General features: G+C 40.5%; 1 protein-coding gene across 2 annotated transcripts in view; it reads right to left on the bottom strand.

Moving 5' to 3' along the window:
* PTPRN2 (protein tyrosine phosphatase receptor type N2) overlaps positions 1 to 21,492 on the bottom strand; it is a 620,737-nt gene that overhangs the window by 76,512 nt on the left and 522,733 nt on the right. For both annotated transcript variants that reach the window (XM_072328503.1, XM_072328501.1), the window contains exon 14: positions 7,597 to 7,791. In XM_072328503.1, coding sequence (XP_072184604.1) covers positions 7,597 to 7,791 — 195 coding nt within the window. The remainder of the gene's footprint in view (positions 1 to 7,596; positions 7,792 to 21,492) is intronic.

Below are 21,492 nucleotides of genomic sequence, written 5' to 3'. Positions count from 1 at the left end.
GACTCAGTGGAGGGATTAAGGTGCCTTCGTGGCCAGCAAGGTCTTAGCCATCACTTCCACTGGTACAACACAAGAGGAGAAGGAACTCCTCAAAATATCACTGGAGATTTCCTGAGTATTTTCAACGGCAGTTGGTATGCTAGTGCAAAACATAGGGCTAGTACAATGTCCTCTCTTTATAAGCACCAAGAAGCAAGTTGCAGAAGGTAATATATTCTCATTATCCTGAGACATCCTTCTGAATCACTTTAGTGCCCTTCTTCTTATAAATAGGCATTTCCACTTGTTAGATCCAAAATACCATTAATTATTGAATCTGCTACAATGTGTTATCAAGGACTTGATACAAAAACAAATACAGAGAAAAGCAGAGCCAAAAGACCATCAGCCTCCATGGTGAGCATCCACCTCTGGTTTCTACTTCCAGTGCGACTTTCAAAAGCAGCTGAGGACCCAACGACATGGCTTGTTTTCAATACAGAGGAACAAAAAGCAGACCCTTTCATTAAACAACCTCCCACCTCTTCCTATGGGGTGTGCTACAAGGGGTTATAATCTTGCCTTGACAATACTTGGACTATCACTAGAAATGGAGAAAAGCTGAAAGACGCAGGAAGAAATTCAGAGAACCATTGGGTTTTGTGCCAGCCATGGCAATGAGCCTTTCTTCTTAACTTGGCGCACCCAGTTGCACAAGCTAATCAAGCACCAAGTATTTCACCCCATGTAACACTTTAAAGATTGCCACTCTACAATATTGGCAAAGATGTTTTCTTCTTCTTTTCTACTAAAAGCCTTTCTTGGAAAGGTACAAAGTAGCTAAAAGTGTTCAACCAAAGCAGCTTGCAGGAAGCTGAATTGAACACCTCCCTGTCAAGCAAAAGACCAAGATGTATTACAGAAACTTGGCAAGTTAATTCTAATGGTGAATGCATTTGGGAAAACAACCAACAGAGGGAAATTCAGGGGGGAAAAAAAAAAGAAAAAGATTTTGAAATTAATATCAATCTGTATTCAAGAGGAATGTTTTTCCTAATTTAACGTTGATTGTAATTGTTGTTATTTCCTAAGGAATATTCAACAGGATTAATATAGAAAGAGGAAGGCAACTGAACATGAAACAGGAATAAAAATGCAAAAAAGTAACCGGTTCACGAGCACATTTTTTGAGTTTTATTCCAGAAATGAGTGCCTACATCCGTTGATAGGATTTCTGGCTCCATTTGCAGAGCCATTTTTGTAAGCAACAAGACTTCTTGTACTTTTTTGGAAGCTTTTCTTTGTTACTGTATCTCAAGTCCTGACTTTTAAATAAACACAGGCAAATGTTTCCAAACGATTTAAACACTCAGAGAGAGAGGGGAAAAAAACCCCAACATCCTAACATGAAAGGATAAATGCCATTTCATCAACAGAAAATCTCCCAACTCTGCTTGTCCCTAAAAATGTGACAACTCAGGGAGAGAGGTAAAGATTTTCTCATCCACAGCATTTACGTCCTTTAGGGGATATTGGCTATCTTGTCACTGAGTGATGCCATACGCACAACAGCCTTTTCTCATGTGGCTGCTCTAATCTGACTGTCTGTGATGAAAGGGCCTTTAGGGCCAAAGCCTTCCTGGGACTTGCATTTCAAGAGACTCCTACATCTATTTATACTGGTGCAACTGAAAGATAAATTGGGATTTAGATCCACTTAACATATGTGTAAGGAGCTCACGCTTTTAGCTGAACTTTGCCACTGCCTTGTCTTCCTTTCTATGTGAGGGAGGATTTTTTGTTTGTTTTCTCAGTAGGAAGCTTTTATAAACAGAGTATCTATAGGCTCAGAATTCATGAGGAACTATGGAGAAATTAATGGCGGTAGGAGGAAAAAACAACATGGGAAAATAAAACAAACAACAAAGCTGCTAACTAATCAAACACAGTAATTGTGACAAAGACCCTGTTCTCACTTCCTGCACATCTCACCTTTGTCTCTGCTGGCATTAATCACCCTGCAGCATGTGTCTCCAGGCAGTGCATTATGCTCAGTATGCTCACACACTGTTCCTTACGCTCCTTTGCTCAGGAAATGTTTTGTGCGCACTGGGATTAAACTCAAGGTGGAAAGTACGCCTGCATCTGCCACAGTACTATCAGTCCACACATGCTGTGAGTTCTCTGTTTGGGAAAGTGGGTTTAGATGCCTTCTGCTCATGCTTTCATTGCAGATTTAAGAATCCCCAGAATTTCAACAAAATGTGGTTGAGAATTTAACATTCTTTTTTTTTTTTTTTTTTTCCTTGTTGGAGTGTGTCTTCTATCATACAACTCCACACTCCTCCACATTCAATTAAAAGAAAATCTATAGCAGCTACCCCATGGCGTTCATTTTCAAAAAAGGTTTAATAAAGTCATCCAAAAATTACCATTCAGAAACTATAAGATACCAATGTTACCAAAAAGACCCAGGTGCAACCTTGGAATCTATTCTCTCCTTGTCACCCTTCTCAGTCTCGCAAGAAACTCACTCAGAAAGTGGTGATGCACTGGAATGGGTTGCTCAAGGAAGCTGTGGATGCCCCATCCCTGGAGACATTCAAGGCCAGGCTGGATGTGGCTCTGAGCAGCCTGGTCTGGTTGTTGACCCTGCATGTAGCAGGGGATTGAAACCAGATGATAATTGTGGTCCTTTTCAGCCCAGGCCATCCTATGATTCTATGAATCTATGAAGAAACCTTACACTGATTAAGCATTAGAATGGAACTGCATACAAAATTCAAGTTATAGGCTATGACTGGCTTCCCAGCAGCAGCTCTCTGTCCTCTAGACACCTTTGTACCCCAAATGTTGCTCACAGACCATAAGAACTTCCTACTGACAAGCAGTTCTCATAGCAGGCCATCCTCTGCTTCTCTGTGGGGAAGGTCCTTTTGGTTTAGCAAGTATAATGCTAAGGGCAAAGGGATCAAGTGGACTTACACCTCCTCCAGGCAAAGCTCTCAATTTCAGTCTCTTGTTCATTTGCTCCCACTGCCTTGTTCAACCCCATAAAGATACTTTATTCTCCTACTGAATACCAGAGTATGCATGAACTATCACAAACCATTATTATTTCCAATACATACAGCAGTTTCGTATCCTCAGGGAGAACACTCCTCAGACTACCAGCTTAAACAACTACCAAAAATGGTCTTGGAAATTCACATTTTCTGAAACTTTAATTTATATATAATGTTTCAAATTTTGCACGTGTATCTTTAGAAGGAAAAAAACCCAACAACTCAAACACAGAAAATCACTTCTGCTTCTGAAAATTCCCTCTCATACACAGTATTCAGAAAATTACATCAAAATGTTTTCAAAAGCATAAACTCCCTTCTTGCATCACAGTTCTTTACTTAAAAATTCATAAGGTTGTATTTATTTTAATCAAACAAGCAGGGAAATATATAAAGCAAACGTGGGATCCAATCTACCTAACCTATGTGCTGAACTTGTGCTTGAGTATGAAAATCAGAGATTCTTTCATCTAAGTTGGAGATACTCCTTCTTTAAGCCACTGAGAAGACATCTGGTCATGCTCTAGACATCCCTACTTGAAGAGGGAGTTAAACAGGATGCAGAAATCCCTTCTGACCTCAACCATCCTATGATTCTGTGAGGTTAATGATGTCAGTGGGATGTTGCAGGCAGAATAGCAGAAGTCCCAAGAGAAAACCCCTTTGCTTAATTCTCTGGAGACCTCTGTAGCCACCCACTCTCTTCATCAACCACAAAGGCAGTTTATGGACTCAAGTTAGAAACACTGTTTCACCGAGTATCTAAAATGTAGGTAAAATTAAGGGTTGCAGTAAATCATACTTTATATCTCCTAGACACTTTCAAATTCCCATGGTTCTTCTCTTGGACAATAGGGAGAAGTTTATTAGGACTTTATTAGGACTTCTCATGGAACATGAAATATGAATGTACACATGTGAATAAAGTGGATGGAAATCTGATTCCAAGTTTCTGCTCTTTCCCTCGCTCTGACCTTCTGGAAAACAACCATTTTCTTACAAAACAACAGTGACTGAATTCAGGGCACCTTTTTGTTGTTCATCATGCTGAAACCAGACAGTAAGTGTAACAAACATGAGTGCATAAAACACGCTCCTCTAATTACATTTTCCAAAGTGCTTGTATCTTTTAGAAAGATGACAGAATCAAGAAGTGCCATATGGGCCTTCAATGTGCTGCAAATGTGAGGAAAAAGAACGTGAAAAAGGAAAAAAGCACGGAACATTGGTATGTCTGTCCTTTGGGGCCTCCTGAGTTTTCCCTACTCTGTACTGCCTAGAGTACAAACTACCTTATACTACCATCAGCAGTGCACAGAAATTGCCCTTACTGTACAGGAAATTGACGGAAAACAAGACTCTCAAAGACTGATTGAAGCCCACCTGCGGAGACTGCCCCACAGCTACACGGGTTTGGCAGATTCCTGGGTTCTCCAGACCTCAAGCACTGCAAGTGATCAGCTAATGACAAGCAGCTGGTCCTCTAAGAAAAACATACCTGCTGACCACAAACTTCAACAGACTCAAGGCTTGGGTAGTTTGGACAACATTTCCAGCAAATTAAATGAGCTTTACAGTAGCATTTCTGACCAACAGGACCAGTGAGCAAGAAAGGGACTATGTGGAGTCACTTAGCAGTTGCCGGTTTATTTATTCTAAGTTATTTCCATTCAAGATTTATTCTGTTTATAAATCAAAATAAAATATTTCCTGCTGCCACTTTACACAGTAATCTATTGTTTCGTTTTCTCTTGGGAGGCCTTGGCACCTATGAACAATAAAGGCTGAGGAGCCCTAACTCCGCTAACTGCTACATTGCCACACACTGTGGAGCTGAAAAACACATTTATAGAGCTATAAGTGCATTTACCCTGCAAAGCAGATGGCATTTGCTATTCTTGCTGGGCCCCTTGCTAATATTTCTTGTTGCTTTTTCAAGCATTGAGATATCTTTCATAAAAAATATCTTTAAAAATTCAGAAGATGAGAGGAATCTAGCAGCAGGAAATAGGAAGAACTGGGAAAATTCTTGCACTGAATGATCTGTAAGTTGCAAAGTGGGACTCTTTACTCCCCTCAACTTGTAGCTGCAGGGCAGAAGGAGGAAGAGCTCATCTCTGGTGAGTCTTCCTATTGCTGAAGTTCATCAAGTCACAACCTCTCCAAAGGTGCAGAGATTCAGGCAAATAAGGTATTAAGGACACGTGCATTTACTTGTGAGCAAAACATAAATTGGGTCAGATCTCTGGTTTCAGTGTGACCCACAGTGACACAAAACAGGAGTAATTCTGATCAAGTCCAATCATCTGCCCTAGTGCTGCAACTGTGCGATGCTGATCTTCCCATGTAAACCTAGCCTGGTTTTGCCTTCATCAAATCATGAATTTATGGTTTAACTACTTTCCTTAAGTAAACAAGCCTGTGCCTGCCTGACCCTCCTATTAGGCTTGCCCTGATATCCAAGCTAAATGCATCCTTTTGATTCTAACTCACTCCTTCCTAACTGTATCACCTGCATCCATTAGGAACATTTTTTCCCTATCCCATCTTTCAAAGCACAATACACAGACTTCCCTGGCTCACTGACTTTTGCTTGTTCAGTTCAGACTAAACAAATTAACTACTTTTATTCTCTCTTTGTGGTTTGTACTCTCAAGACACTACAGAGTTTCTTTTACCCTTCCTTGAACCCTCACCACCTAAGATATAACATATGCTCTTAGTTAGCTAACATATGTAGGAGTTCATTCAGGGTTAAACCAGATTGACTGTATTATGGACACTGAACACCAAAACTGTGATCTTGTGCAATCATCTGATTCTATTTAAAAGTTTATTTATAGACTTTTTTTTTCATATAGCTTTATAGCAATTTTGCAGAAATTCTCATATCCAGAATAAGAAAAGAATTTGATCAAGTAATTGGAATGGATTGGAAATATCAAATGCATTTTACCATATATAAAAGAAATTTTGCTTTAACTTCCATACAAATATGGAACACTATCACAGGAATTTGAATTTACTTTGCGGCTGGACAACTGGAGCACTTTTTTCTCAAGCATCTTATTTAACTCTGAAAGGAAAGTCAAGTGAATTTCACTCCAGTTAGGCAAAAATGGGACAATAGGAATGTTGACATGATTTTCTGCCATGGTAGCACCCTTTCCAAATTGCAATTGTCCATCACTTAATATTTAATTAACTCTTTTTTGCAGGGACAGGGAATAAGTGTTTACTCAGGATGACGTTCTGAGATAAACAGTCTGGTTTTCAAACCTGTCCTGCTTTTGCTCAGTTTTATAGCTGACTTGACCAAGGCTGAATAAGGTCAGTAATGTGGCTGGGGTCAAATTAGCTCTATGGATTTTGCCTGCCCTCATTCCATTCTTCATTAGGTAAGATGGCTTAAAAGAACTCAAAGAAGGTCTACAAAGATAGAACTTTCAAATATAAATCCAGAAAATGAGAAAGAAATGAAACAAGTATGAGCCCAAAGTATCACATAATGGAGAAAAGCTTCCTTCTCAGAAATCCCACAGGTCAGTCTTTAGAGGTGCACAGAGGTGCATAAATAAGTCAACAGGGAAGTGTCCAAAAGCATGGCAATGGTACCAAATGGAGAGGGTCCTTACTTGAGATCAGTCCTACTAACAAACAGCAGAAATCAAATACAGAAAGTGAAATAATGCAAAATAACATGATCTTTGCCATCACCTATCAACTTCTCAGTCAATTTCAATGCACTCTGCAAAAACAGCAAATACTTAAAGACTAAGGGACAAAACCCAGGGATTACTCCACAGCTCTCCCAACAGGACACTTAGCAGTGAGAGAAAGACAGAATCAAGCAGCTAGTCCTGATCACTGGCCTCTGTTTTGTGCTGCTAGAGATGTTCCATGCATATAGGTGGATCTTCATGTGTCCATCTTCTACACTGACACTAATCGCAAACTAAGTTTGGAAATAACCCAAGTTTTCCAAAGCAGCCTTCATTAAGAGAATATATTTGTATCCTTTCAAACATAAAAGAGATCCAGCTTAGAAGGAAGAAAACCTGATAAGGATAACAAAATAAAGGTCTCTTTCCAGGGGTAATGAAAAAGAAATTGTTCCATTTTACTATGTAATATTCTGCTGCATTCTCAACTCAGATACCTCTGCACAATAACAACACACAAGAAAAAGAAACAACCTGATCAGAAATATAGCATTTTTTTCAGCTGTCCAAACGGCGTTAAACGTAAATAATAGCACAAAAGGACAAAGCACGACTTCTCGTTTTAGAAGCAAGCACACAAACAATTTGTATGCCAAAGATAAAAGAATATTCCCCAGAGAGAAAAATAAACAATATAATGAGAAAGAAATGGAAATAAAAATCCCTTTATTTTAATTATATAAAGCTAAGACTACCAAGGAGGCTCAGGAATATTTTTTACATGTGAAAAGGCAGTCTCCATTTGTGTATAAGTTAACCCCCACCAAAAGCTGAGCAGGCACCTCACATTCTGATGACATTTCATATGCCTTGAAGAAAAACCGCCTTACCAAGATCATGTGGCCGGTGGAGATGTCCATGTTGGATTGCACCGGCTCCTCGCACCAGGACGACGTGCTGCTGCGAGCCGAGGGGCTGGGAATGGGCCCATCGCTGAACTGAGAGGAAACACTATTGATTCGAGAGGCATGCAGGGGCTCCGGGCGATCAGATGTCCTCACGGCCATGCGCTGACGGCATAGCTCCTGTGGAGAGAGAAGGAAGAAACAACCTATGGTTAAGGAATAATGACAGGAGACATACGATTTACAATATGTTTCTAGGCTGGAAGTGTTTTTTAGTGTTTTTTTTTGGGGGGGAGGGGGGGAGGTGGGAGGGAGGCTGTCTGTATCTACAAAGTTTAAATATTCAATGAAATTACTACATGATGTCTATCCGAACCTTTGGAAAGTTTAATTATGACTACGTACCCATCGCCTTTCAGATAACTGAGAATAATACTCTGGAGCTTGACTTTTCCAACAGATCTCCCTTTTTCCCTAACACTGCCCTGCCTTCAACACAGCCACTTTTGAACTGTGTAACCTACTGAAGTTAATGGGGTTGCACAGGAGTAATTGAGAGCACTACTTGGCCCTGAATATACAAACTCAGCAAGCTCAAGGCAACTGAATTGATGTGCCCTCCATCATAAATTCTAGTTGATAGATGCATCATTTCTCTTCATTAAAACAGCAAACTCACAATGCCTCCTCCCTGATGTGGGGCAGAGAGGATGAAGACTGACATTAATGAAGAACAAAAACAGAAATCTGTCACTGTATCATTTAGGCAGCTTTAGCAAAGAAAGAAAATTTGAGCTATCACACACCCTAATGCAAGCCATGTAAAGACACCAAAATAGACTGCAATAAGAATAAGTATTTTCACTCACATCTGTGCATAGAATTCACATAAAAATACAGAATGGTGATTAGGCAACAGAACATTCTGTTGGTAAAAGCAACTCCTTTCAGTACAAAAGTGTGACTTAAATGGGATAAACAGACCCGCACTTATACTGTGATTGTAATAATATTCTTAGAATCACTTATCTGTAGTAAAATCTCAGAGAGTATAATAAAATCATCATTTTTTAGCATATGTCTGTTGTCCATGAGAGACGTTTGGCTGCCTGTGTTGCACAGCAAGACTGGCTAGTCCATGGGATCTGGGCATATTGCAGGCGCAGTGTGGCTGCACATTTGTCGTGGATTACTCATTCTGCACAGATGAGCCCTAAGAGCACAGTTTTTTGCCTCAAGCTAACAAAATAATACAGTCTGAAGAATTCATACTGTTGAAATGCTGCGGCTTCTGTTTTCTCATTCACTGATAATATAGTTACAGCCCAAGTGCCATCAGTAGGTTGATGTGAAGAACTCCATGTATCAAGCACAATGCAATCTTTTTCATACAAAAGTTAGAAATATAACTTTAAGAGAAAGGTTTTTATTCGACCTCACAAACTTTCAGGTATTAAAGAGGGATCCTAATACATGCAGTAGCAAGCATGCAAACAGACAAAACCACTGACACCATTGTAAGGAGGCTCCTCTTGTTTCCACGTGGCAATGATTAAAGACCCCTCCATACATTTTCCATTTGCCTGTCTTCTACCAAAGCTTCCACTTGCCTTGTCATTAGAGGTGCTTAGTATTTACAAAACAGCTTTTTTCCCTTGCTTCCACTAGAACATCTTCTGTCACTTGTTACCTCTACTGACTTCTTACCAGCTTCAACAGACCAAATATATACATATATATAAAAATCTCAAAAATAATTTGAAATTGAGTCACATTTATTAATGTCAAATAAGTCAGTCAAACTACCAGTGTATAAAAAAACAGACTTTATTGTATGTTTTTTTTTTTTTTTTTTTTTTTTTTTTTAATATAAAAAAATACCTCTTTTTCGGAATGTTCACACGTTATCAGAAAAGACAACAATAGTCCAAAATGGCCTTTGTTAACCTTCAAATGACCTTACAGCAGTGCAATTTCAAATCCTGCCTTTAACAGATTTTGGGAAAAGTGTAATAGTGCAGAAACTTTTTAGACAGAAAAATACATCCGCAGAAAACCAGAAAGCTCTTCAAATAGATACCAGCTATTCTCAGAGGGAGTGGCTGACTGAACTAGGCAAAACTATAACAAGTAAAGGTAAAAAAAATACATAGTCTATCACAGAACTGCTAAGATGTGTCTTCTGGCTAGCATGCCATGTGGCATAGATATGAATTTGTTTTATTCAGCTAGACATCCTGCCACTTGATTCACTCCAGCTCTCTACTAACAGTAGCATTTGTACTCAAACAGGATCTTTGTTTTCAAGTTGATCTGTTCCTGCTGCTCATATCCTGCCCCAAGTCATAATCCTCTGCTTTTACAAGTGGTTGCTGTGGAAAGGATTACAGATCTCTGCTAACAAAAAAGAATCAAGAACAAATTAATTCTACGAAATTAATGTAACATTTTTATGCAAATGCTAATGATAAAAGAAATAATATTATAGCCAACTGGTGCTAGATTAGATTAACTTCCAAGTAAAAATAATGTCTTGGCTACCGAGAATCTTTGTTTTCCAGCCAGATTTTAACATGTTAACGGTCCTCACAAAGGAAGGAAAGGTTGAGAAACATAACAAATACAAATAAGGTTTTTTTTAAAGAGTAACTTTATCCCAAATATCAACGTTTCTTTCCTGACATATATACAAGCAGAACAATTATTCCCAGAACTGCTATAACTGTCAAATACCTTAAACAAAGAGAGCATGTCACTGTATGCAGACAGAAAAAATGTTTAATGTAAACAGGAAGGTCACATCAGAGTCACACAAAATCACCACTGAGTTTCTTGATTGGTGTTTTAAATCTTCAAGACAATGGGTTGTTCCCTGACTGTAAACAGATTTTTTGTTGTTGTTGCTTTAATGTATCTCCAGATTGGTCCAATGGCCTTGGGCAGCCCTTCCTCCCCAACTCCCAGCAGCCCAGTCTGAGCAACCTGCCATTCCCCACATGCCTCAGACATCTCAAACTTCTTCCAAGACACCCTCTGTTAAACCTGACCATTCTGACACCCTTTAGCATAGCTCCATCTGCAGCCTAGCCTTTCTCTGCATATAGTTCAGGTGCCATTCTTCATTTAAAGCATCAGCTATGCCTAAAAAAGCAATCATAAAGCATAAAGTGAAATACAAAGAAACGACCCTCTTCAGCCTTCAGGCTTCATCTAAATTGCCATCTACAAAAACTTCAACACGGAGTGCTTTTGGAGGGTGCAAATGGATTCCTTCAGGACATTGGGACTAGGGAGGTGCAGCTCGAAGTAGGTACATATCTAAATGTGGGACTTAGGCTTGCATCACACTCAGGTTGGGCTGCTCTGGCCCTATGAAAGGCATGGAGAATACAGGGTGTTCCACACCTACTGCTTGAAGGGAAATCCCACTGCTGGGCACTTATGGAGGTGTCATCACATCACAAGCACACAAAGCCCTAGGAGGTTAAAACCCTCATTTATAGGATACCTGTCATCTGTGCACCTCACCACACGCTCAGGTATTCTCCTCCCAGTTCTCCTAAGCATTTAGCAAACTACCACCTACCAAACCATAATTAGAGTTAGAACTTGGCTAAAACGTCAAAGCCTCAAACAGTAGGAATGAAACAAACAGCTGTATTTCTGTATCGTCTCAGCACATGCATCGATAAATATAATTTCTAAGAATGAATTCAGTTTACTGCTGCACTTCTATATTTAGCAGAGTGGCTGGGGCTATTTCTGCCATACTGCGACTCAGTAACGTCTAGCCTTTGTTTGTGTATAGTTCGGGTGCCATTCTTCATTTAAAAACATCATTTACACCTAAAAAAGCAATCATAATGCATACAGTGAAATATGAAGAAATGATCCTCCTGACCCTTCGGGCTATGATCTAATGGATGGGTTGGACGTAAACATTTATTTAAAAGGTAATTTGAAGTTTATGACATTATTTCCCATCACATGGGAATTGCTATCATACTGAGGCACTTACTCTGTTTTTTATTTCCCAACATTTATTATCAAACTTATGTGGCGGTCACATGCAATATATAATGGAAAAGTAATATCACTGCGTGACAAAAACTGCCATAACCAAGATAAATATTCTGTAAATAATGTCCAGTTAAATGAGTTCAAAGTACAGCACAATGATCATCTGTAGAGAGCTTTTTATTTGAGACATAATTGATAACCTTAAACAAACCATAAACACTATGCTCAGAAAAAAAAGAAGGCTCTCTTCCAATGAGGTCTTAAAGTGTTTCTAACACTTGGTTGTCCTCACAGAGATACACAGAAGCACAACTGAAGTACAACAAATAGACAGAGAGCCAGTCATACCACACTGCTTTGTTAGAAGGGGTCTCTGAACCTGAAGGAATTAGTATGAGGTCTTCTTAACCAAGGAGGCATTGTGCCTAGTCAGAAACAAACCCCACAGATACCTCTCTATGTGTTTTATTGAAATATTTGTTTCAGAGAGAAACTGATGCATACACTCTGGGGTGAGGATAGGATGGCAGAAAAGTGTGATACTAAAACATGTCTGAGTAATGCTCAGTATTAATTTTTTTCCCCTTGTATTCAGAGCTCTAGGTACTGCCAGAACCATCCGCTCCAAGGAAGGAGTTCCCAGCATCCCAGTAAGGGTACAGCCAACATGCACCTCAGTGTTATATTCACTTCTCTTACATCACCCACACATTATAGATGCAATTTTTCCTTTCTATATAATGATGAAAATAATATTTATCTACATATTTGTTCAGCTGTGTCCCAGACTTGAGTAGGGAAAGAAAGCAAATAAGCTCAACATTTCCACTCTTTCCAAAATCTTCTGCTTGACAATTCTACACAGAAATCACCTGAGCCAGTCCAGAAACAAATGAGGCACAATTACCTTCAGAATTAAAAACAACATAAGGAAGAATAAACAACTCCAACAGCACAATTACTGAGAAAATGCAGAGACATCAGACAAAGAAATAGAATGTTCATTAACAATAACTGGTAGATGGGCACGTACAAAGCACTTTCAACCTGACCTGTCAAATATTCTAGCAGAAACAAGTAACAAATGTACAGAAACCCTGCACTCATTTTATATGCAAAACAAAACTGTTTCATTTTAAATTAAAAATGCTGTATAAATTGTACGATATCCTAAGCTCTACTTTGTAAAAGAATACATAATGAAAATTAAGAATATACACAGAATCATAGAATGGCTTGGTTTGGAAGGGACCTTAAACACCATCTAGTTCCAACATCACCTTTTATAAGATGAGTGTAAGAAATAAAGTCTTTAAAAACGCTTTTCTTAGTTTTAATACACGTGAATATTAGCCTCTCTTTCCTTTAAATTAAGGAGGCATTATTCACAGGATGAGTAGCAGCCTGCGCTTACAGCATGGATTTAACCATTTTGCAAAGGTTGCATTCATAATGCAGTGAGATTTAAAAGATGAAAAAAATAAACTAAGCCTTTTTTTATTTTTTTTTAATTTATTTATTTTTTTAAACAAATGAATCCAGGACTACAAACATCATTATTCTCTAACTAAATTTGCTCAGCGTTACTACAGGGTGAAGCTAAAGTCATTTGGCTGCCTTTGTTTTGCTTTTGCATACTTAATACGCTTGCAGGTGTTATAAATTCAACTTTAACTTATTTACTGTGTTTGTAGCTTTGGGGATAATTACAGCTTTATTACCATTTATTTTTGAGTAATTGAAACATACTTTCAAGCTTTAGTTTCATTTTAGCATCCTTTTTGTCCAGGAGTAAAGGAGCTTGTTATACACATGGAATATTAACACACACGTTTTCTACCACTGCCAGAAAAGGCAACTATTGAGATCAGCCTGCCTTTGATAAAGGAACAGAGAGAACACTGGAAAAATATAAGTAATATTTAGAGAGATCCCATTTCTGACACGGTACCAATTGCATCATTACATGGCCACACCGTTCACTTCGTATTTCTCTAGACCTTGCTGGGGAGGTGTACGTGGGGACAATTAGAACAGAACATGCACACATTTAATTGTTAGCATAACTGTGCCCTGCAACATTCAGTTGTGAGTGACAGTTGTTGTGACTACCTGCACACTCACACCACACCACCATCGGTATATTTGCATCCTGGTGTAGGGGTTTTCTTTTAAGTGATCTAACAGGCAGGGCTGCTGCTTCTGAGTCAAACACCCATTTTCCTAACAAGACTCCAGTTCTGATCAGGGATTCAACATTAAAAATTTCAACTTTTATTTATTTATTTATTTATTTATTTATTATTTTTTATTTATTTTTAGCATTGCAAGTATTCCTTCATGGGGATTCACATAATTATGACTCCCCTTTCTTTGCATTCACAAAATAATAAGGGACCAGAGGTTATTCTCCGATGGAAAATGGCTTTTTCTTTGTTTGCATCTATTTGTTGTATAGCCTCTCTTTAAATTCAAGCATTTGCACTGTCTTATCCTAAAATCAAACAAACAAAAAGCCACATTGTATCATGATCACCCACACAGCTCTAGAAATCTAGGAGTGAATATATACCCAATCAAACACACCAACTATCCAGCACTGTTCAAGGAAATATCCTTAAACTCCTCTAGTAACTCCCATCAACACAGTGGATATCTAAACAGCTCAGAAGTTCATGAAGGGACAGGCCTTTTGCTCACCATGGGGATGGCAGTATAAGTTGAGTAATACAGCCCTGAAATAAAGGGAGGGCTTCCTCTGCTACCCACACCAGGAAAGCACAGGCTTCTTTGCAGACGGTGCTGCCTCCCAGGGATCAGGGCAATTTGAAGACCATGCTTAGTTTACATTGCTGGGGATTCTGTCCCACACAGAAACACAAGAGACCGCTCTATGCAAGTAAGACAGCTTATATCTTATTTCTAAAAGGGAAGAGTCTCAGGAAATAGATGCCTGATTTTACATGAAGGAAGTGCAAAGGACTTCACAGACCAGAAGACATAATGAAAAATGTTTATGTTTCTTCAAAATGATTCAAACTCACACTTTCTCCAAATAACGACAGCACGGTAGAGTGTTCTTTCAAGCCTCAAAGAGACTGCGGGAATGCATCTAAGGGCCTACTGCTAGTAGGAAAGACCTGCAGTCACTCAAGCTCTACTGGTCTAAGAGCTCCCAGGTTTTTCTCAGTGTTCCTGATAGTGTCTGAGCAAATTCAGACAACGCCAGTTCTGGAAGTGTCAGGATCTGAGATTCTCCCGTGCGCCACAAAGTAAACCGGCACATCATCTGAGTAATGTCTTTTCTTGTGTTTCCAGCCAGTGCTGGAGTCTGATTTGCATTTTCCATGTTGCAGGTGTAATTTCATGGAGTATATGACAAGTAAATGGAAGTCTGGGAAGGGAAGACATGTTAAGGGCTAATAAGGACGTAACAGAATCCACGTTCAGCCCTCAACGCTACTAAGAAACTGAGATATAGCACCCAGTTACAAGCATGCAGTCCTGTATCCACAGCAATCTACACAACTGGCCCTACAGCCATACCCTTTATGTGTAAATCAAACTTCACCTTTTCTATAATTTGCCCATTTTAACCAACTCCAACACAGGCTGATGTTGGTGCAGCTGCAGCTTGCTATGAATCTGAAGACCAAACAGAGCACTAACACAGGGACAGCCACACAGCGTGCCTTACAAATGAATGGTAGTAAGGACTGCATTAACCTGCAAGGCCATGCAGAACCACATACAAATTTCTCATGCTTTGACTTTTCCTCACACACCCCAAGCTGGACTGGCTTCCAGCAGACACCAAGCTCTGAATAGACCTGCCACAAATGTTTCCTCTTCCACTCCCAGCATTTATAGCTGCCTGGGGCCCAAAGCAGGCAAAACTGCAGTCCCAAGCCAGCTGTAGTTTCTCAGGAAAAATACACATTAAAGCTGTGAAGTCCACTATTTTATTGCCCTGCAGGACTGAAAACGGGAGATCATTTCTGGTAGAAATGAGACTCTGTGGCTTGTCAGCAGAACTCAGCATCTTCTTCTAGCTCAGAAATAAACAGCCACAACCTTATGCCTAAAAATGTTTTTTTTCTCCCATTCCGGAGATTATTATTGCTTCTCCTAAAGTGTGCATAACCTCATTCACAGAACAGAGTCACAAAAACCAAGCAGAGAAATACAAAAAGAAGTCCTAAAAACTTGTAAAAACCCTCCAGTCCTTTCTTTGAGGAAGGCGGCTGTGCACATCAGACGTGATGCTGGGAGAAGGAAGTATTTATCAGGTATGGCCATCAGCGACATTTTTTTCCATAACATCATCTGTCATGACAGATGAATGTGCCAGTCATTACCCTTTCCTGCCTTAAAACTGAAGTCACCGCTTTTTACCCATTCCCCACTGAAAATAAAAATGAATTAACTGTTCAGCTCTGCTTGGGACAGCAAATGCAAATTTTGCCAACGAGGAAACAGTGGTGAAAAAAAAAAAGGAACTTATAAAGCATGGCAGTCTTAAGTCAGGGCAGGTTATCAGGAGCTCAATATGAGGTAGTACAGTGAAATCCCCCTAACCTCTGAACAAAATATTATGTGTGAGTTCTATCGTATCTCTGAGCACAGATATTCTCTCTATCACACACTGAAAAAGCTTTCAAAGATTAAAAGCGTTGGTCAATATTTCTACATATCCACTTCGTTACCATTACAGGAGATGCTGAAAGAAGTGAGAGGAATTTTGTACTCAGAGCTCAGCTGTGATGTGCAGAGGTACAGGAGGACCTCACATGTAGAGTAAACAACCATAGCAGCAAAGATTTTAGCCTGTATTTAATATCGCTGGATGTCTTTGCCTGGTGCTATCCAGAAGTGAGAATAAGAGTTACACTTTTTCTTCAGCTCCTCATCTTATATGCTTTCTACTTTTCCACACTGAAACAGCCACTTGTTACTGTTTCAGAAGAAATAACCTGTATTTTCCATCTCTTTTCCTACCCATTTTCCCTGCCATTAATCATTCTTGTCACCTTTTCTGCACTCCTTCTATTTCTGCAGTGTTCCTTCTGAGATGGAGTGACCAGCATCCACTCAAGCCTCAGTCATTGATTTTTTTTCTTAATTAACTTCTAAGATCCTCAAACAAGCAAACAAAATTATTAGTCAGCATTGCCTGGAGAGCCATTGCATTGAACCAGACCTTCAAAACCAAGTTCAAATTTGGATCAGATTGGTAGGCAAGCCTCCTGCAAACTTTAACCTCACATTCAAGAGCTTTCCAGTGAGGTTAATTAGGAATTGCAGCTCTTTATTTCACTTAGGGGAGTGACACCATGGGGACTTTACACACTCCCATTCCCATTTTGTTACGTACAGTGTTTCTCCAGAGCACTGGAGAGATGCTGTATGACATAATTGCACTGTACGGTGTTAATTTACATATGTAGACCATTCTTTCCCCTAAATCTACATTCAGCTCCGTGACATTGCTCCTCCTGCTATGACCCACTGCAGTGAAACCTCTCCCAGTAAATCACCCCGCTTCAACCCACAGGAAGTATTTGTCCTCTGCAGAATTAAGTCTAACTGAGAAGATGGAAAAAGGCAAAACCTTTGGTTGCTCACGCTGTCAGAAGAGCAGCAGCGTACTGAATTTTTCCTTCCCATCTTTCTCTCACTCTTTTATTCATAGTTAGTGAGAAAGATCAGTAGTTCTCTGACATCTGCATATATTCTCCCCCATACATTTTTGAAGATTAGGGGGATGTCCACACCATCACTACTAGAAAGTAGGAAAGGTTGGTAGTTATGGCCCTACTGCTGCTCTCTTAAAACCATATATTTCAGCTGTTGTCAGCCTGAGCCAGGAATAGCCTTCCCACCTGCATGAAATGAATGAATCTCCAAGTTAAATGATATTCAACATGGGCAAGGGGAGTGATTCTAATCAGCCATGGTAAGCACGCAAATCCAGTTCTCAAAGTGAGTTTTATCATGGTAATGCTGAGCTATCCACATACTGGAGGACAAGAGCAGCCACTTCTGAACACAGTTCTGCAAAGCAGCAGTAGCTCTGTGTAGAAGGAAAAAAGCAGGAATCATCAGGAAACCTGCACCGTGTTAACCAGAGGGGAAAAACAGAAAAACAAAACCTGCATGGAACATGAATAGCATTTTATCCATTTGAAATATTAAAAATTAAAACAAACAAACAAACAAAAAATCAACACAATTTCCCTGACCAAAATGTCTGCTTGTTCAAAATGCAGCATCCCAAGCAAACATCAATAAAACATCACTGATGTGTCCTTTGCAAAAAAAACCCAAAAACCATAAAAGTCTAGAAATTGCCTTGGAAAGCTTAGAGCAAACCTAATGCATTTTCTCCTTTGGCCAAGCCACCTACGCTATATTTGATTTTCTCCAATTCAAAAGCTGTTGTCTCCCATACCCCCAGGATCGAAAGATTTCACTTCTAGGAGTGCTGTTTTACAGCCCCTCTCCTTCAGTCTCGGTTTGCTTATTTTATAAGCATGCAAGAGGTGAAAACAGACCTACATGCTGAAAGAGGGGAGCTCAAACTGCAATATGCAGCACTGCAAGGTGATCCACATTGCAGCGACATCCACTGCTGCTATGAGGGTTTAGAAACTGTGATAGCAATAATTACAGCACAAAGAAGTCAGATGAGTCATCTCTGTTCCTTAAAATGAGAGGCATATTGGTCTCACACCTGGGGCATTGGGAAGATGGCAGCAGTTGTGTAGCAAGATTCCAGGAAGGCTCTGCTCTGCTCAAACTTCTCTCACAGTTTATATCACAGCAAAACCAACAAAGCCATTGCAGCCCATCCAGAATGGTTGGCTTTGCAACACTCAGTTCCCTCCTAGAGCTTCACAGCCAGGCTGCAGGTAGAGGGGAAGCTAAGGAAGTAACACCTGCTTTTGTTTCTCTGTCCCATGAAACAGCCAAGTCCATACAGGTTTTACAGAATCAAAGAAGCATAGAATGGCTTGGGTTGGAAGGGACCTCAAAGATCATGAAGCTCCAACCCCGCTGCTGTGGCAGGGCTACCAACCTCAATATCTAATACCAGACCAGGCTGCCCAGGGCCCCATCCAGCCTGGCCTTGAACACCTCCAGGTAGGAGGCATCCACAATCTCTCTGGGCTTTATCAGGGAAAAGCCTCAGGTGGCAATGGCTGACTTCACATCCTTCCTGAAGGCTGAGTACAGGCACACAGTGCAGAAAGGACAAAAGATTCTCACTTCCCTGAGTGAGACTGATGTGCATGATGAGCACAGGCACTAGGAAGAATGCTTGTTCTGTGCCTTTCAGACTTCAAACCATACACTGCAACCTGTTTCTGCTCCCAGGCAACGTGTCCTACAAGAACTGACAAACAACACCTAAAGCAATTGCTTATGTACACAGAATGAAACTTTACTCTCTTACAGGGAACGTGACACTGATACAAGGTTTATTCTGCAAAATAAAAACCCTCCCAGCTAAAAACTTTCAAAAATACATAGATTTTTTTTTTCCCTTTAGCACAGTACTTGGAGGGAATAATAGGAAAGGCTCAGAAAGCCAGATCTCAGTGTTAGCTGAGGAGTGTTAAGAGAATGTACAATAGAGAAATGTGTCAAACCTGAAACAGGATAGGAGAGTTACTCCAAAAAAAGAAAAAGAACATCTGAAAACAGAAAAAAGGGCAGAAGAATGTAGGAAATATGGGCCTGAATATCCTCTATATTACATCAGAAAAAACACTACTGAAGACACTGTAGTTATTCCAGAAAGAAATCAGGACACCTGAGATGATATATGGCTTGGAAGTGCAGATTAAATGCTCTCCAGCCCATTAAGCAGGGCTGTGCTTACTGCTGCCTCCTCTTGTGCCCAGGCACAGCAAGGGATGGATTTACCAGAGGCAGAAGACCCATTGCACATGACTCCATAACCAGCTCCACTGGCACCAGGCTGACAACAGGTGCAGCAGTAACAGCATTCCCCCTCTGATCAGGTTGCCCAAAAGACTCACAAAGGTGCCCAGTGAGAGAATACACTTATTTTCTTCAGCTTTTGCTAATCATGCAATGAGTATCTTTTGAGAGAAGGCTGAGTGACCCAGCCTGATGTGGAGCCAGGGCCCTGCCAGCCATTTCATTTGCTAAGTGAGATAAGGCCCACACATCCAGGGTACCTCCACACCTTCTTCTAAGAAAGGCAGCTGGGGTGGGGACTCCGGGTTTCCCATTTATTGAAAATGCATCATCATCTCCATGTCCCCTCTATTTTTCTTTTTAGCACTTCCTTTCATTCTTGCTTGCAGCACTTTTGTCCTTGCACCAAAACACACCAAGCCCATTCTGTCCCTTTGGATAGAGAAAAATGAAGCAAGCGTAGGAAGGGCAGAGCCTGACATGGCTTCACCAAGGGAAGGTCACGCCTGACCAATCTGGTGGCCTTCTATGATGGAGTGACAGCACTGGTAGGTAAACAGAAGGCAACAGAGGTCATCTACCTGGACTTTTGATGAGCCTTTCGGAGGATAAGGAATTGGTTGGAAAGTCACAGGCAGAGGGTTGTAGTCAATGGCTCTATGTCCAGGTGGAAGCTGGTGATAAGTGGTGTCTCTCAGCAGTCTGTCTTGGGTCTGTCACACTTTAACACCTTTACCAATGACACAGATGAAGGGACTGAATGTGCCCTCAGCATGTTTGCTGATGACACCAAACTGAGCAGTGTGGTTGATACAGCAGAAGGAAAGGATGCCATCCAGAGGGACCTTGATAAACTCTAAATGTAGGCCAATGTGAACCTAATAAAGTTCAACAAAGCAAAGTGCAAGGTTTTGCTCATGGGTTGAGGTAATCCCAGATATGTATTCAAACCAGGAGAACTCCCTGAGAGTAGCCTCACTAAGAAGGACTTTAGGGTCGTACTTGCTGAAAAACATAACATGAGCCAGCAGTGTTTGCAGCCCAGAAGGCCAATGGTATCCCAGGTTCCATCAGAGAGGGTGGCTAGTAGGGTGAGGGGGGAGATTGTCCTTCTCTACTCTGCCTCCTACTCATCTGCAGTCCAAGTCTGGGGCCCTCAACACAGGAAAGATGTGGAACTTTTAGAGAGGGTCCAGAGGAGGGCTACGAAGATGGTCAGGGGGTTGGAGCACCTCTCTTATGAAGACATGCTGACAGAACTGATGCTTGTTCAGCCTGGAAAAGAGAAGACTGTGTGGAGATGCTACTGTGACCTTCCAATATTTAAAGGGAGCTTATAAGCATGAGGGAAATAAACTTATTACACAGGTAGACAGTGACAGGACAAGGGGAAATAATTTTAAACTAAAGGAAGGGAGATTTAGATTAGATTTCAGGGGGAAGTTTTTTACTAGGAGAGTAGTGAGATGCTGGTACAGTCATCCCATCCCTGGATGTGTTAAAGGCCAGGTTGGATGGGCCCTGGGCAATCTGATCTAGTACTTGATGTAGTGGTTGGCAACTCTGTCTGTGGCAGGGGAGGTTGAACTTGATCCTTACGGCCCCTTTCAACTCAAGCCATTCTATTATTCTATGGTTCTGTGACACCACCTCCTCTTGGCCCTATCTTGCAGCCTAGTGAAGGGTTACCCCATTCAAATCTGACTCCACACGGCACCTGTTTTCCTTTCATGCAAAGGGAGGGCTTCCCTGGAGCTCCTCACTTCCAGGAGCTTAAGATACATTTTAAAAGTTCCTAAGTTATATCTACATCTACACAACTCTTGTTTTACCTCATTCTGCTTTGGTCATCCACCAGCCGACATCAACAAAATATTTAAGCATAAGGCAAGTCCTCTGCTAGCCATCCTTACA

Source organism: Excalfactoria chinensis, chromosome 2 (assembly GCF_039878825.1).
Source record: "Excalfactoria chinensis isolate bCotChi1 chromosome 2, bCotChi1.hap2, whole genome shotgun sequence".
Classification (NCBI taxonomy): domain Eukaryota; kingdom Metazoa; phylum Chordata; class Aves; order Galliformes; family Phasianidae; genus Excalfactoria; species Excalfactoria chinensis.
This window is presented reverse-complemented; position numbering and strand designations above follow the sequence as displayed.